At 44.5% G+C, this 18,379-nt stretch overlaps 2 protein-coding genes across 2 annotated transcripts in view; one reads left to right on the top strand and one right to left on the bottom strand.

The window, feature by feature from the left end:
• Positions 1-3,576: 3,576 nt before the first annotated feature.
• The window catches only part of Trappc3l (trafficking protein particle complex subunit 3L), a 46,713-nt gene continuing 31,910 nt past the window's right edge, over positions 3,577-18,379 (bottom strand). The window contains exons 4-5 of the mRNA XM_051175530.1: positions 8,393-8,578; positions 3,577-3,704 (exon numbers count right to left, since the gene is read on the bottom strand). Of these exons, the coding sequence (XP_051031487.1) occupies positions 3,585-3,704; positions 8,393-8,578 (306 nt within the window). The 3' untranslated portion in view covers positions 3,577-3,584. The remainder of the gene's footprint in view (positions 3,705-8,392; positions 8,579-18,379) is intronic.
• On the top strand, positions 10,615-16,541 carry Calhm5 (calcium homeostasis modulator family member 5). The gene is made up of 2 exons (XM_051175531.1): positions 10,615-11,195; positions 14,529-16,541. The coding sequence occupies exons 1-2, from the start codon at positions 10,656-10,658 to the stop codon at positions 14,916-14,918; spliced, it is 930 nt and encodes a 309-aa protein (XP_051031488.1). The 5' UTR covers positions 10,615-10,655; the 3' UTR covers positions 14,919-16,541.

Genomic DNA, 18,379 nt, shown 5'->3' with positions numbered 1-18,379 from the left:
TCCCCTCTGATGTGGATTCTGCATGCAGAACAGCCCAGGTACCTGCTGTGTGGTGCCCAGAACAGAACACTCTTTTTATATCGGAACATTTGGAAAATACAGTTTCGTTTCTAACTGTTGTGGCTGTGGCTGTGTTTTCAATAGCAAGGTGACACTTGTGCACTGTGTGAAACTAAATTTCTCCTCAGATAACACATGGCTGTATTTTGTGTGTAGTACAAGATATCACCACCCCTGTCGACTGATGGTTTCTGTAGATACTCTTGGTTGACTATTGATCATGTTTGGCTAAAATTCTGCAAGGTTTGTAGACAGAGGAATTGCAGTGACTAGATGGATTCTTTTTTTTTTTTTAAATAAAATATGGGAGCTGGGTAGAAGGGGAGAAGGCTCGGTGTGTAAAGTATTTGTTGTGTAAGCATGAAGACAGGATGGGCAGAGAGGCCTGCCAGCAATCCTAACACTCAGAAGGCAGATCCAGAACAAGCTGGCTAGATGGACTAGCACGCTCACGCTCTGGGTTCAGTTGAGACTTCCTGTTCCTATGAATAATGTGGGAAGTGATTAGGGAAGACTCCAATGTCAACCCCAGGTCCCCACATGCAAACTGAGTACACCCACGTGCATACCACACGCAGAGACACACAAGACAAGAGACATGCAAGTGAAGTAAGTAAATTTGTCTCCTTCTTAAGTGTTTTGAGATGGTCTCTTGCTGTACCACGTTCCATGGCAGGGAAAAATGACTCTATCACTGGCCCCTTCGGTATCACTGAGAAGATGTCAATCAGCTTCGCCACCACGACTGCCCCAAATCTACAATCCCAGCTGAATCCTCGCCCTTAGCAGTGAATAATAGTGACACTCGGCGTTAGCATGTCAGTAAATAGTTAACAATTTTTTTGTGTTTGTTTAAAAAAGTAGCAAATCTTTGTTGAGCAAGTCTTTTTGGTTGCAACATCTTCACTGTTCTCACATGTTATACACTTGGTTTTCCATATTTCTACTTCGCCCCTCATGGCCAAGTCAGCAGGGAACTTTCCATCCATTTCCAACAGCCCGACTGCCGGCCGGTGGTATCTGGACCTCCAATAACTAAGTGAGGAAAGCAGGAAACTCCAGAAGACAAGAGCTAAGAGCCCAAAGTGCAGGGGAAGATCCCACCCCTGCCCCACCCACCCCTGCCCCACCCACCCCCTGCCCCTACCCCAAGCTGCACACAGTAAGCAGGCCCTGTGGGAAAGAACTCAGGCAACAACCTGGGGGCCATCTGAACACTCACCTGACACTCATCTGAATCTCTTCTTTGCTTTTGGCTTTGCAAAGACAGAAAGTGTTAGGTCTTAAAGCTGGGGCAAAGGGCTGAGGTGCCTTACCAACCCCAGTTCCCATTCCCTCCCCTCCTCATGCTCCCCAGCCTCCTTTCCCAACCCCACCTCATCTACTCCTCAGGGAGGGTAAAGCTTCCCGTGGGGAGTCAACGAAGTCTGCCACTTTACTCTGAGGCAGGACCAAGCCCTCCCCCTGTATCCAGGCTGAGCAAGGTATCCTCCTAAAGAGAATGGGCTCTAAAAGCCAGTTCAAGCACTAGGGATAAATCCTGGCCCACTGCCAGCGGCCCCACACACTGCCCAAGCCCCAAATGGCCTTGACACCTTCGCTTGCATTACCGCTCCTGCCTCTTCCCCCGGGGATCTCTGCATCTGTGTCCGTCAGTGTTAGATGGAGATTCTATGATGATAATTCAGGAAGTCATCAGTCTGAATACAGGCAAAGGCCAGTTTAGGCAGTCTCTCCTCTGATGCTTGTGGTCTTAGCTGGGGAGATGCGGTGCCTATTGAATATATCAAAGAGAGCCCGGCACTAGGTTCCCAACACCCCTCAGTCCCTACCTGCCACAGGACCCTCCGGACTGGCATGCCCTGCCCCCTACCCTGAACTTCCTCAACCCAGGGGCTTGGCTGCCCTTCCAGACATTTTCGGCCTCCTGGCTGCGGCAGGCACCTGTTTCTCCTGTCTTCCCTCCCCCCTCCTACCTTTCCTCAAATGGCTGATGGCCATGTCCCCTCTGGACTCTCCCAGATGTCCCTGCCCCTGGCCATGCTCTCCCACACATCTATAATAAGCCTTCTCCTCCACCACACCAAGGAGCAGTCACGTCACATCCTTTCCTTTCTTTCATTCAATAAGAATCCGCTTTGATCAAAGCTTGAATGGACATGAACTCAATAAAGTGGATTTTAAGGACTATCATAAAGGGATATAAAATATCCATGCTAGGTCTTATAATCTGGGATTGTAAACATAAATGAAATGTATTATTAAAACGAATGTCACTGGTTTCTTTACACTAATTTAATGTGGGTATTGGAACATTTTAAATTAGCTGGAGCATGATGCTTGAAATCCTAGCACTCGGAGAGTCGAAATGGGAGGGCCAGGACTCAAGTGCAAGCTGGGTAGCGTGGCATCTCAGAAGAGGAAGGGAGAGGAGGAGGAGGAAGAAGAGGGGTTTGAAGGTGGGGTCCAGAACTCTCATAGTCTTCAGGATGAAGCAGTGAACACACGAAAGCCATTCTGTAGGTATATGAGTCAACTTCAGGAGAATGAATTCAATGCCCAGATACTCAATGATTCTTCTTCTGGTGCCATCAGGGTTCCCTATGCAATGTCTCTGAGAATAACAGGTAAAGCTGCCCTTAGGGTGGTAGGCTTTATGGCTAGGTTGGCAGAACAGGAGAGAACAAATAATCAAATAGCGGCATGCTCCAGGGCCCAGAACGTATTCAAGAGAGCTGGAGTGTTCTGGTTCAAGTACAAGGCTTTCAGACTTGATCTCCATGGGTTCTACCAATCAAATGTCATGAGACACTGATGATATTTAGTCAATACCAGCTATTTCCAAATTAGAGAAAGCTAAATTGAAAGCTAAATGAATTAAAGTTAACTAAAGTTTTAAATGCTTCTGAATTGACATCCAGATAAGTAGCTGGCCTGGGTGGTTATAACTAGAGAGTGGTTGAAGCCATAAGCCAAGACAGTATATGAGAAAAACTGTAGTCATCATTTATAAAAACTACAAGAACTGTTGCAAATATAGGTATGTATACAATTTTTTCTTTTCTTTTTTATTCTTTTTTATTCTCTCTGTGGCCTTGGCTGTCCTAGAACTTGCTCTGTAGACCAGACTGGCCCTAACTCACAGAGATCCGCCTGCCTCTGCCTCCCAAGTGGTGGGATTAAAGGCGTGCACCACCACCTGGCTGAGTCTGTCTCTCAACAATGCTATATCATTTCATCCATTGAAAAGAGAATGACCTAACAGCGGCACCCTTTTCCCCCTATTGCCACGGGTGGTTGGATGAGTTGACTGGCTGAAGCTGGATTGGGTAGTATGTGTAATGCATGCTTGCTGTTTTATAAGGAGTTGTGTGCATCTGAAATCCTTAAAATGTGTGACACACAGCAACATGTATGAGCCTGTTAAAGCCCGTGCCATCAGGCAAAGCAAAACTTCTGTGGCTGTGTGTTTAGCTAATGCTCTCCGGCCAGCTGACCACTCATGACACTCTGCGTGCTAGTCTTCATTTTTTCCGTCTATATTTTTTCTCGTCCAGCTTTTTTAGGAACGTTATTCCAATTTCTGTCACACTGTCGCCTTTTAGTCTGTCTTGCAAGAATGTAACATCAGCAGCCAAATGAACCTAGGAGAGAAGAAAGAGAAAAACAGGCTTATGAAATATTTTCTTTCACATTTTTTTCTGTCTTTCCTTTTTAATAATTAACATCTGTTTTTACAAATAAAGAACCTTGGACCGTGCTCTCCAGAGAGATCTTGGCCACATGTCATCAGTGTGGTGTGAGCTCTGGAGAAAGGGTAATCGGTCCAGGGGTGACCCAGACTCACAGATAGTCCTTACTCTGGATGCTTGGCCAAGCAGAACTTCAGAGGAGAAATGGGTCCTTATAAGATTCTTCTCAAGAAGACTTGCCATAAAGCATTCTGTCATTACCTAAACAATATAATCACTTATTCTAACAACATTTAGCAATTGCCCATGACTTTGAGAGCTTTGAAAAATACTGACTAAATACATTATAAATATAAGATTAGATATTGAATTACAAACATGAATATTTGATGGCTAGGCCTTCTTTTCAACTTGAAAGCATTTTCCATTTCCCAGACAATGAAGTAAGCCCAAGGGTTTACATCTCTATTCATTACAACGGTGTTCATGTAAGAACAACACAGTATTGCTGACCTATTTTTCAATAGAGTATCTGATCAGAGTTATTTTTAGTCATTGGGATAAAGAAGATAAATAAGTGAGGGTAGCTGGTAGAAGAAAGTAGTAAGTGAAAAACTCTTGGGTCTAGCAGGCAATTAATTAATATTTATTGAACTTTACCTGACTCACCCCTCCCAGATAAAGAACTCCTAGGCAATGAGCCTGGATTTTCTAAACCACAGGCCTCCAAGTGTCAAATTGTCTTGTTCATAGAGAGTACAAAGCCCTAGCCTTGTGATACCCACTGTCTTAGTTAGGATTTCTATTGCTGTGAAGAGACATTGTGACCATGCCAACTCTTATAAAGGAAAACATTTAATTAAGGTGGTGGCTTACAGTTCAGAGGTTAGTCCATTATCATCATGGTGGGACATGGTGGCATGTAGGCAGACACGGTGCTGAAGAAGTAGCTGAGAGTTCTACATCTTGCAGGCAACAGGAAGTAGACTGTGTGTCACACTGAGTGAAGCTTGAGCGAAGGAGACCTCAAAGCCTGCCTCCACAGTGGCACACTTGTCTTCCAACAAGGCCACACCTACTCCAAAAAAGCCACACCTCCTAATAATGTCACTCCCTATAGGCTTATGGGAACTAATTACATTCAAACTACCATACTCATCATCCAATGAAAGAAGAGTGGACTGTACTTTGAAATACAAGGCCTATAATTAATCCCTGAAATTTTTCCCCTATGTTTTTTTTATGACTTAGAAAATATATAACAGAAAATCCATTAAAGAAGCACACACACTCTGATGAAGCTCTTTGGACACATGAGACTGCATGACTTCTAACAGTTATCGTCAGCACATGAGATCAAGAATTACCTATGAAAGCTAGAGACTATGTTATCTTATTTTTGTTTTAGTTATGTGGTTACCATTTTCAGTGTAGTCTACAATTCTTCTCTTCCCTTTTCTTGATATAATGCCTACTGATGCAGATCAAATCTAACACAATCTAGGGTACTACAACATGAAGGATCTACAAGGAAGATAAATTCAATTATCGCCATTGTTTTACACTTTGAGTGCATTGGTTACTTTATCCCTTCCTTAACTTCTACAAATAAAATTATATGTGTGGATTCTTATTGAGAAGGTCAACAAACGGGTTTGTAATGGTTAAGAGGTGGCCTCACCATCCTAATGGAGAAGATTCTGGAAAAACAAAACTGTTGGCTGTTGGCCATTGCCTCTTTGTCAGCTGCTGCAGCCTCACCAGTCTGACAGATTCTTTTATCCCTCATCTTTCCTCCATCACAGCCTCTACCAAGGTCCCCTCCAACATGTTGGTAAAAGAGATTAAGTTATGGAATAATCTTTTTGTACACTGTGAAGATGTGTGATGGGAGATGTCATCCTGTAAATATGTTTCTCTCATTGGTTAATGAATAAAGCCTTGTTTGCCTATAGGAAAGCAAGATAGGTGGAACTAGGAGAGTTGGAGGATTCTGGGAAAGAGAGAGAGTCACGATTTGATCTCAGGAAGAGAGGACTCCAGTCTGGCGTTCTCGGTAAGATAAGACCATGTAGAAATACATATATTAGTTATTATGGATTAATATTTAAGACAGAGCTAGCCAATAGGAAACACTAGTAACCAGTCAACAGTTTCATAATTAATACAGTGTCTCTGTGTGTTATTTTGGGACTGATGTGGTGTGGGACCAAGCTGGTGGGAAAGTGCTCGTAACAGATGTGTCTTTGCCAAGATGCCTTCTAATTGGTTTAATAAAATGCTGAGTGGCCAATTTGGGGGCAGAGAGGATGTGAGGAAGACGAGCGAATCAAAGGAGTCATCAGCCAGACCCAGAGGAAGCAGGAGGTGAACATGCTGGGCTGAGAAAAGGTACTACTGGTAGAGTGCAGATAAGGAATATGGGTTAATTTAAGATGAGAAAGCTAGTTAGTAATAAGCCTAAGCTATCACCCAAGCGTTTATAATTAATAGTAAGTCTCTGTGTTTATTTGGGAGCTGGTGGTCCCAATGAAAAACTCTGTCTACTGGGTTAACTATGTTGTTGAATGGTCTCATTAGTCTTATTGAAATACTCTGTTTCTTGGTTTCTGTAACCCACCACTCTCTATCAGTTTCCTACTTCTGACTACTCCCTGTCATCACCCTCTGTAGTCTTTGGGTGCTCTGATTGACTTCATACTCTTGTGCTGTTTTCTAGAGTTCTAATCATGTTCCCTTTTCTTCCTGTTGTACAGAATCTCCTTAGGTATTTCTGTCCATTCAGACACCTCGTCAGTCATAGTCTGCAGGCCACATAAACAACTTGGGCAAGGCATACTGGCAAACACCTGTAATCCCAGAATTCTGGGGCTGAGGCAGGAGGATCATGCTATATAGTGAGACCTTGGCCATAAATAAGTGATTAAAAAACAAGCAACTTCTTTTTGAAATCCTCACTGTGTGTTTATTAAACATCTCAGCATTAGCACGTTCCAAACTGAGCTCCTTCTTTGTCAATTGCAATCCTTTTAGTCTTGATCTGAGGGTTGATATTATAACTTTCCCTATAAGTTGTTCAGAAACCTGAAGGTTGTTTGTCAATTCTGTCCCTCTCAGCCAGCTGACATCTGAGTTTTGCCTGTCCTGCCTTGACAGTTACTGGCCCAGCGAGTTGCCTCTCGATGACTATTGTCAGGGATGTCGACTGGTTTTAGTTTAGGTCACCAGCATCTGCTTCACACCGGTTCTCCTCTTCCTCCTTAGCATTCCCCCTTCCATGGATACCCTCATCTGATTGACAAGGGAATGGAATTTCCAGAACACAAAATTCAGATTCTCATTCCCTTGAATACGAACCTGCATCTACTCTGACACTTTCAGTGTAGAAGACTGAATGTCTAGGCCTACCATGTGCATCCCCTCTTTTATTATTAAAACATGTAAGACTTTGTCATGGCAAACCCTCTCCCAGTCTTCATGCCAATCCTTCTGAACTAATTTGAGTCTCTGGTCCTTTCATTTTGAGGAGCCTTTGAACATTCTGATCCTCTATCTGAAATATGATTATTTTTCTTGCTCTCTTTACAAAGGCCTTCATCTAACTCCTGTTGTCCCTTCAAAAAGCCAGCTCATAGTCTCCATCAACACTGTGTGGACTTTCCCTTACTCCAGGCCCCCTTCTAGCCCTTCATCATGCTTGTTTGCACATGACTTCCTGAACTAAATAGGAGATTCTTTGTGGCAGCAACTCTGTCTTTCCATCTTTGTAGGGTCAGCCCCGGGCACCTTACAGATGCTAAATAACTGTCTCAGTTAAACCAAGGAATAACTTAGGTGTGGAAGTCAGCCTCAGAAATGACCTGCATTGGCCTGTCCCTCCTGTGACATACACCCTTAGCGATTCCCCTCCCATAGAGCACCGAGGCTGGCAGCTCAGACGGCCATGCTGTGATTAGATCTACTAGGAGGTCTACGGGGCAAGGAGCTTTCTTAGGCTTCCACACCGTGGCCTGCAAGACCCTGAGACTGTGTGTGTGTGCCCAGTTTGTCTAGCACCAGCAAGTCTGCAGAGGCCACAGCTGAGGCTGCAGGAAAATGAAGTGAGAGGCTTCAGTCCCAAGCACGTGGCGTACTCCTGGAGTCTTTCCTTTTCATTAATTAATTTAGTGTGTGCGTGCTTCCACAGACACGTGTACCACAGAGTGTAAATGAAAGTCACAACTTCCAGGAGTCAGCTCAGTCCTCATGTGATGTGGATTTTACACATGCTGTGGGTTCTCCGGACTGAATTCGGGTTGTCAGACTAAACAGCACATGCTGAGCCCTCTCCCAGATTTCTTTCTCTTGGGTAAAAATCCTCAGTCTTCCATCTCATTAAAAAGTGAATGAATTAATTAATTAATAGGAAGTCTGCTACTGAGTTGTCCAGGAATGGGCTGAATCTGCTTTAGATAGCACAAACTTGGCCTTGGACTTACATATCTGATCCTCCTACCTTACCTCCCAAGAAGCCGAGGTGACAGGCCTCACTCGGTCCTGGCCGGTCCATCTTTGGAGACCGTGCATTGCTTTGAGGCTGTTGCACTTTGAGGACAGCACTGATGGCTAGCATGCATAACAAGATGAAACGTGCTCTTTACCATCTCCAGGGCCCCTCTGATGACCCCACAGAGTAAGTTGCAGTAGCACAGCGCAGATCGTCCAGCAGGCAGCTCCTCTACAAACTCTGCCAGAGGATTCTTGTCTAGAATCAGGGAAAAGACATTTCTGCTTGAATTGTGACAGGCCACCCTTGGTGTGATTCCCAAGTACATCTTGAAAGCAACCTGAGAAAGAGAGAGTGTGACAGCCTTAGTCTGAAGCAGAAGTATGTTCAGATGACCCAACCCCAGGTGTCACAAGCACATCATCAACGTGCCAGGCGGAGTCTGCAGCCAGAATGCTTGTGTCCACAATTTTCTTTGCAGTTAATTGGCCTTATGCCACGGGAGACTCTTAAATTACCTTCTATTCTTATAGAATATCCTAAAGTGCTAGGCTTTCTGGAACAATATGGTTTATAAAAGGTATTATTTCAAAAAAAAACCCTTGGAGGAAACACATAGGGATTAGGATGGCAAGAGACAAAAAGATTATTAATCAACACAGCATCATATACCACACTGATCATGGCAAACCATACAATTCAGAGTTACAATGGGTCTGGGGTGTATGTTCCATAATAGGCAGGCACCGGTCTGAGAAGAGGGAGCTATGGGGCAGATTAGACACAAGCATGTGTTTTTGGACACACAAAATTATCATACTGTACATGTCGAGTCTTCGAGTAGGAGAAAGAGTAGTGGTGTGAACGACGTAAGTACACGATAACGTAGTTGTCAAAAGTGTGTGCTGCGGTGTAGGACTCCAAGAACCCCGCGACAAGAAACAGAAGAACCCTTAGACACTCTCCTTCACTTGCCTTTTGTGTCTTTTTGCCCTTGTTTTTAAGCAGATCTTAAGCATCCAAGGGCTCACTTCTTTTTGAAACAGTAGTTTACATGTATCTGTTTGTTTGTGTGCACGTATGTACAGGACGCACAGAGGACAAGGAGGAGCTGGTTCCCCTGTCCCACCGTTGCCGGTTCTCAGGATAAAACTCAGATTCTCGGGTTTACCGGAAATTACCTTCACCCCACCAGCCCCATCTCACTGGCCCCACTATTTCTTTTGAAGTGTAAGTTTTCACAAACGTGCAATCTGGTATTTAGAGAAGTAAAAATGGCAGCAACCTGACCCAAGGCAATTTCTTTTCACAAAACACCTAGGCCCAGCTTCCAAAGCTTATTAATGGAAATTTGTTAGCTTGATGTGTCGCCATCACTCAAAGGCCTTAATTAACTTAATTTTAAAATTAAGAGCAGCGTAAGAGAAATGGAAGCAATTTTCTTAAATTATTTATAATTTGAAGTACAAAAATTCATTCATTTGTTCATTGGTTCATTTAATAGGCTCTCATGGAGGACTGCCTGTCTCTCCACAGTGCAATTTCCGTAACCACTGCATTCAGACTACTGAATGGGTTTCCAATTTGCGTTTGACTCCATGCTTAGACCTAAAATACACGAGCATGGGATGAGCTAGCATTTTGTCAAGTGCAGAACGGGCAGAGATACTTTAGACGGAAACGTGTCTTGGCGTGAAACACCTTGCTCAGGTTCGGGAAAGGTATAAATCTACCTACTGGCGGGCAGATGAGAGGCCAGAAGAAACCCTAATGTAGACTGCCCACCAGCTTTGGAAGGCTTTCCTTTGTGTCCAAATGACCCTGATATGAATCAAGAACCTACATGAAGAGAAATGAGGACTTCTATTTTTCTCGAAAAGCTCAGTTACTAGACTTCCTTTATGGATTCTAATGATCCCAAACCCAAACGGTTGTTTTGAGTCTTTATGCACGCCCTTTTAGGAAGCAAGAACCTGGTCTACCAAATCTTAGGGCACAGAGCAAGCCATGAAACCCCTCATGAAATGCTGCGTTTCGAGGCTGAATTTGGCTACCAGTCCAGTGGCTGAAACCCATGTCTACTAGTGCTGAGCCCACCCCATCCCCCACCCCCCACTGGAAATTTTCTATTTGTAATCAAAAGCGCACGGAAAGAGTATGAAAAAGGAACCAGCTCACATTGCTTTTAATGTCGGGTGTTTTGGCTGCCCCCAAGTGTCAGCATTCACCAGTAGGAGGCATTATCTGCACGCTGTTGGGAAATGAGCATTCCTGGGGAATGACATTGTTTCCTTATCTGGCTGGATGCAGACAGAGGAGGACTGTTGTTTGAAAAGTGCCCCACCCTCTACCGCCACAGCCACAGTCGCTGTGCTGCAACCAAGGCAAACGTTTCTCCCTCTTCGTGTGTCTCCAACATGGATGCTTTTCAGAGCATCTTAAAATTCTTTCTTAACCAAAAAACTGCTATCGGCTACAGCTTCATGGCTTTGCTGACCCTGGGAAGCGAGCGTCTCTTCTCACTCGTGGCCTTTAAGTGCCCCTGCAGCACCGAGAATACAGCCTATGGGCTGGTTTTCCTCTTTGCCCCTGCCTGGGTGTTACTGATCCTTGGATTCTTTCTGAATAACAAGGCGTGGAGGCTCTTCACTGGCTGCTGTATAAACCCCAGGAAAATCTTCCCTAGGAGACGCTGCTGCCGCTTCTTCTACGTCCTGGGCCACATCACATTGAGTTCATTGGTGGCCCCAGTGATGTGGCTCTCTGTGGCTTTGCTTAATGGGACGTTTTACGAATGCGCTATGAGCGGGACAAGAAGCACGGGGCTTTTGGAGCTGATTTGCAAGGGCAAGCCCAAAGAGTGCCGAGAAGAGCTGTACAAAGTGTCCTGTGGCAGAAGCAGCATGACGCCCACCGACAATGAGGAGGTGAAGCTGTCCCTGCAAGCCCAGTCTCAGGTAAGGACAAAAGTGACTGACTCTTTGCTCCCACTGTGAGCTCGGAGATTCCCTACTGTCTTCCTGTCAGCCAGGCCAGAGTCTGAGTCTCGCCAGAACATTCTGACACTAAGTAGAAACTGGAACACGATGTAGCATTAAGACAGCTTTTTAGGGGCAGGATGGCTCAGTAAAATTGCTGATTGGATCCTGTCGTCTCCATTTCCAAAAAGAAAATACCCACTGGGTTATGCATATGCGAATACTTAAGTGCTCAAAACCCTCTCCCTGGGTTGACTTTGTAAATAATTCAGAACGCAAAGCCACCAAAATCACACACTGTATGCTAACCCTGAGCTGTAATTAAGCATTCCTGCCTTCTATCGATTGTCAAGTTGCAAGCTGCTTTCTCAAAAAACACAGTCACATATTCTTCATCCATCGAAATACAGATGAACCAAATCAGCTACTACTTCTCAAAGCAGCATGTGGTGCAACTAGGGTAGGGATTTCCTTGAGTGACCACCGTGGCCGCTGCTACTTGTGTGCACACATGCTGCTGGATGGGGAGGTTCCCAGATGAAGTGCGACTGAGCCATCTTTAAATGGCCTTGGTGAAGAGTGACCACGTCCCCTAGAGGGAGCATGGCCTTTACCCTGAGTGATGTAGAGCCCAAGAAGTTCTCGACACACTTTAGAAGCTCAGAGTTTGGTTTGGGGCATCGTTTTACTTGAGAGAAGTAATTTATAGTTCCAACTAATCAGTACAAGGAAGTAACTTGTCATCTTGCCATGTATATGAACACAGATCTCGACACAAGACGCAGAGCCCTGGCCTGGCCCTGAGATGAAGTTGGTTTCTTATTTCCTAGGCCAAAAAAAAAAAAAAAAAAAAAAAGGCAGTAGGTAGGAGTAGATCATTTCTCAGGAAGACGGTTGGTTTCTGGATGAAGGCACACACGCTGTAATTTTACCTTTTTAGAAAGAATTTCCCCTACAACAAACTCATCAAAGCAAAGTTGGCCCCCCGACATCTAACATTGTTGATAATAAAATCATATTCATAATAAAAACTAATAAGCCAAAGAATGTCCCTAAATAAACTCCTTTGTTTAATGCACAAAGCATAGGTTAGACAGGACACGTCAGGCTCCCGAGCGCCTTCCATCTTTTGTTGAAGGAAGGTATTAATTACTGATGTTATGATAGTGTAAATGACACATGGGTTACCTCCGCAGGCAGGTACCAGGCTCCATTCAGCCAGTGCCAACTGCAAACACTCATCATGGTGTAAACTCTTCTTTAAATATAAGCCCAAATAAAATAGGCACATCTGGTTATACCTTAGATTGGCCACAGTGACTTGTTAACTTTTCAGCAGAATAAGGACTGGGGGCTGAGGCGGGCAGGAGGATGCTGGAGAGATGTGGATGAGGGGAGATGTAGCAATAGCTGGCCATGAGGTTCAGATGGCAGCAGGCATCACACGGTCCAAAACAATAATTGGGCATGTGGGCGGAGGTGGAAAAGTGCATTCATTCATGGGTGGGGCAGAGGAACAAGAAACACAGCTGGGTGACTCTTCAGGATGGTGGAACGGAGGGAGTAGTGGGAAGAGCTCAGCCCTGGAGTCAGCTGGTTTTGAATCCCCAGCTCTGTGATACAGAATGCTGAACCCCAGCTTTCTCACAGTGGGAGACGGTGACACCTACTGTGGAAAGTTATTTAGAGATAATGGACATAAAGAGGCATAAAGCTTCGAGAAAAGTATTAAGTATCCCGAGGTAAGGAGAAAACGGGCAGGGTTTGGGGAAAGAGACAAATATGATACAGCTAGGGGCTGGGCCAGGCACAGTCACTGCACTCTGGTTGGAATTCTAAGTGTTGTGAGTCTGGGAGGAGAGCAGACTCAGCAGTCGGGTAAGAAACGTTCAATGCTAACCCTGTGCATGAAACAGCAGAGGATCTGAAGATGATCAGATAGAGTCTAACTCATCAGGATCAGCTCAGGTAGAGGTGGGTCCCTTCTACACAGGAGGCCCAGTCACAAGGAAGAATGGGTACTGAAGGAAAGGAAGGTGTGAGGGAGTGAGCCACAAGCCCACCGGTGACTGAAGGAGAGCAGGAGACCCTCACACGGCCTCACTTGTTATCACAGAGCAGAAAGAGATGCTTGCAAACAGGTGGAACTCATGAGCTTCTTGCCCAGCATCATTTTTTTGGGCTCCCCCCCAAATAACTTCAGAGATGGGTAACTGTAACTTCACAATAGATACCCACAGTGAGAAGATATGTAGGTAGAGAAGATAGTTCAGCCTGAGGAATGCCAACTCAGACATGGCACTTCTGTAGGCTGAGACCCTTCCAGTAACCCCACTCCTGATCCAGAGTTTGGCAACCACTGGGTTAAAGCTAATTTTGGCTCTCTTATGATCTGAGTGGAACCCATCTGCTAAGGATCCTTTGAACTGAAACAAAGAGATACTTTCAAGAAATCTGGTAGTTGCTCAAATCTAAAATGAATTCAAATTATGAAAAGTTAAGTCAGAACAATGAAATTTAGAAGATGTGTTAACTACAGACTTTTGCTTTTAACGTTAAAGCCCCAATAGAATCATTCACATGTAGAAAAGAGTTTGCTTTTTCTAATTTTAGAAATTAAGAACAAATAATTCTCCAAGTTTGAAGTGACCCTCTCCCCTTTTTTCCCCTCTCTCAACATTTAGAAAGGTTTGAAATTCTTAACATTTCTGTGCATTACTGTATTATGTCCTTTTTTTCTTTACTGTGAGCAATAAATTTTGGGATCCATAGAGTGGCTGCAGCTCTCTACACAACAAGTCCCATGGGAAAACTTGGTCAGGAGTGTGTGAATGCAGGTGATGAATGCCTGGACATCTGGCTAACAAACCACTCATTCCTTCAAAAGACCACCATAATCCATGAGAAAGAATTCTCTTGTCTATGGCCATACCACCCTTAACACGCCCGATCTTGTCTGATCTCGGAAGCTAAGCAGTGTCTGTCCTGGTTAGTACTTGGATGGGAGAAAGAATTCTTCCTTCTAGTAATAGCATGGCACGTGCTTTTGTAGTAAGTTATTGGGTAGTCACTATTTCCGTTTCTCAGCCTTCCGGTTATTGCTTTGCATAGCAACAACGTTGAGTAGGGGAGTGGATATTGAAACAACTTTATTTTGGCTGTCAAAAAAGCCTTTACAGATGAATCATTTCAAATGAGATGGTAGCTAATGACTGTGGTACTAAGGTGGTTACATACTCTCCAGTAATATTCCCCAGCTCTCTGAGATGCCATTTTGCTTTCCTGTGCCCTCAATATCTCTTTCTCCCTAAGATTCTAGGGTGGTGCCTGATTTGCTCAGCATCCTTTTTCTCTCTGCTGACCACTTGCTATGCACGCTGCAAATCTAAAGTCAGCTATCTGCAGCTGAGTTTTTGGAAGACATACGCACAAAGGGAGAAGGAGCAATTGGAAAACAAACTCCTGGAATGTGCCAACAAGCTGAGTGAGAGGAACCTGAAATGCTTTTTTGAAAACAAGAGGCCGGATCCCTTTCCCATGCCATCTTTTGCTGCCTGGGAGGCTGCTTCGGAGCTACATTCATTCCACCAAGACCGTGAACACTACAGCGCTCTCCACAAGGTGATAGACGACGGACTGGAACAAACCCCCCAAGAGGAAGAGACAACAATGATCCTTGTGGGCAGTGCCCAGGGTGTGTGAATCAACCACTATCACAGCAGGCTGGGATGTCGCGTGGTACACTCACTCATTCTGAGAGTCTCCTGCTGTCCCCACCACAGCCTGAGCCTCTGCATTTTCTCACCATCTCAGCCTCTTTAGACGATGACCACACAGTGAAAAACGGTTTTAAGCCTCTGAGTTCCGTGTCCAGATGTGCCCACACTAAGGCCGAGCGAGGACTTAGTGGAGGGTTGGTGGAGGGTTGGGCCCAGGCGGTCCAACCAACTGGCTCTAAGCTCTAGGATTCTATAACTCAGTCCCCAGACTCTGGTGAGGTGTCTGTCGCTTTTCACAAGTATCTGTTGTGGTACTGGGGGAGGGGTTTGTGACACTGACATCTGCAGGGGTGGCCAGCAGAAACCTGTTCACAAATATATCCAATGCCTTTCAAGAAGGAAGGGATTCTAACATTTAACATTCCTTTACTCGGAAGAACTCCATTCTCAAACATCGCCAACTGATAGAGTATCACGTCTAAAACACAAGAGGTTTCCCCCAGATCTTGGAGGTCTGTCTCTGAGGGCAGGGCTGCCTCAGGACTGCTGTATACCAATGGCACTTATGCCTTCACAGGCTAATTTCTACTTTCTAAAAGACAATCATGTAAGGCCCACATACAAGCCTACATTGATATAAAGACAAACACATTAATATTGTATGTTAAAACACATTTCTCAATTAAAAATTCCATTTTTTTTCCTGGTTTTAAAATAGAAAATCACTTTCATGGATCCCTACTAAAATCTGGGTCCAGGGCATGGTGCCAGCTGTATGCTGGGTATTTCTTAGGTTCTTTGGGCTACTATAACCAAATGCCACAGATGGTGTGGCTGACAAACAATACTTCTCACAATTTGAGATCAGGGTACCAGGCAAAGCCTAGCGAGGGGTTTCCTTTAGGTCACTGACTGTTGAGGCCTCACTGTGAGTCACTTGGTAAGAAAGGCAAAAACTCCCTGAGGCTCCACCCTCATCAAATGACCCTCAAAAGGCCACCTCCTAATGGCATTACCTTTGTGGTTATGTTCACTATAATAATTTTAACTGGGCAATGATGGCACATGCCTTTAATCCCAGTTCTGATCCCAGTACTGGGGAGGCAGAGGCAGGTGGATGGATCTCTGAGTCTGAGGCCAGCCTGGTCTACAAAGTGAGTGCCAGGATTGTCAGGACTGTTTCACAGAGAAACTCTGTCTCAAAAAATCAAAAATATGCATAGAATATTGGTAATGGCTTGATACAAGTATTAGGAGACAGTCCACAGTAGTCCTAGCATAAAATTGTGGTTTTATTTTATACTTATCAGAAATAATGTGTTACTATGTACTATGTAATTTTTACCATGTGTGTGTCTGTCTGTGTCTGTCTGTCTGTATGTTATAAATTCCCATAAATCTCTGAGTAGATTAGTGCTTAAGGCACAGCATCCACATCCATCACTAGCTCATACCTTATGTCACTACCTCTCTGTATCCCCAGATTTAAGAACAATTCATCTTAGGTTTTCACTTACTTAAAAGTTGATGAGAGGCTGCAGGAGATCCAAGACCCCCAGAAAACCTTAAGATTGTAATGTATAATAAGAAATATTTTTTGCCTTCATGTCTGTCCTTAGATTCTTACCATGTGTCCTTTTACTAACGAGGGGGCTCCTAAACACCTGAAGATGGGAACTGGCTGCCAGAAACGCCCGTGTGATCAACAAGCTTGAAACTTTCAGCCTCATGCTCTGACCTCCAGAGAGTAGACAGGGGCTGTTGAATTAATCCTGGCAGGAATGTTGAGCCTTTTTGTCATCACAAAATTTATGATCCACAACTGCCTGGGCAATCAGGAGATACACACACCACTCATATACATACACACTACACACATACAGACACACACACACCACTCATACCCATATCCACACACACGTATACACATGTATATACACACATACACACACTCACACAAACACTTCACCTACACACTCATACACACACATACACGTATGTACACTCACACACATAACTGGCAAACACACACCAAATATAATGGAAAAGTCCAAACAGGTAACAAGTGCAGTGCTTTCCGGAATCGTATGGGCTACTCTGGTGAATGCACCAGTGTGAAGAAAAAATCACGACACCTCTAACTGGCAGCTGCCCCCAGCTCAAGTTGCAGGTAGCCTGGGAGCCTACTGCTAGTGAATGATATCCGAAGTCACTCATCCAAACGGCATCCAAAGTCAGGGAAAATTTTTGGGAAATTAGCTCTAAACCTGCGTGGGACACATGCTTAACTCCAATTAGTATCAGAAATGATTTGAATTATAAGACACTCCCTTTCCATTGGAGAACTTATCAGTATGAGAAAAAACACATACTCTTGTTAGCCAGGAGTATTAATACAGAAATGTGTGTGTGTGTGTGTGTGTGTGTGTGTGTGTGTATGTATGTATGTATGTATGTATATATACATATACGTATATATATATATATATATATATATAGATATATATATCTATATATATATATATATACCGTCCTTCAAATTTCAGAGGAGCAGCACTGGAAGTATGTGCTGTGTAGAGGGATATAGAGATTACAGATGAGACAAGACAGAGGTGTCAAAATAAGGATAAATCAACCAGAAAAGAAATAAAAAATAAAAAGAGTGATTCCCCTTAGCCCTTCTTGACTAGGAGCTTGCCCACCACTGAGTGTCTACTGAGACCCAGAAAGGCGATGGGACTCAGCCGATAGCTATGCATCTCCCAAGTTGGAACAAAGATGGAGGCAGCAGCTGTCCAACACCAGCTTAGTTGCAGGAGGCTGGGGAGTGAGGAGAAATTACTGGGACACATCCACCCTCTGCCTGAGAGTCTTTCTGTATTCAAGATGCCCAGGATTATAGAAGCCTCATTCAAGGACACCCAGGCTGACGAGCCAGCACCCTGTACTTTTTGCTTAGTCAGTAGAAGAGCTGACTGACCCTCCTACTCTGACCAGGTCACCCTGAGATGAGTCAGGTCCTCTGCCTGACTCCTGCTCTGATTCCCGTGCACTGGTATTTTATGCAGAGGTAAACAAGTTCAAGCTGCCTTATCTGTTCCCTCAACAGCCTTGGAGGGGATGGGTGGAGACAGCGAGAGCAAACTGGTGTCTGTTCTTTGATGTCCAGAGGGTGCGGGTCTGCAGAGGTGGGGAGATAAGATGGTCTTAGAGGTGTAGAGAACTTCAGAAGTGAGAGCAGTGTGTCTCATAGGTGGAACTCTCTGGAAAGAACCCCAAACTTAGGGAGTGTGTATAAATGGCTTTCCAAAAGGAATGGGCTCAGAAAAGAGCCACTAGCACAATAGATGCAAGCAGATGGAGTTTCAGGTAAAGTGTCAGCCCTGCTAACCCATTAGCAAACGCTGGGCCATCTGTGTCGGCTCCAAAGGCTTCAGATGAGGC

The sequence above is a fragment of the Phodopus roborovskii genome, unplaced genomic scaffold (assembly GCF_943737965.1).
Source record: "Phodopus roborovskii unplaced genomic scaffold, PHOROB, whole genome shotgun sequence".
NCBI lineage: Eukaryota > Metazoa > Chordata > Mammalia > Rodentia > Cricetidae > Phodopus > Phodopus roborovskii.
Note: the sequence above shows the minus strand (reverse complement) of the source record. Positions and strands in the feature narration are given on the sequence as shown.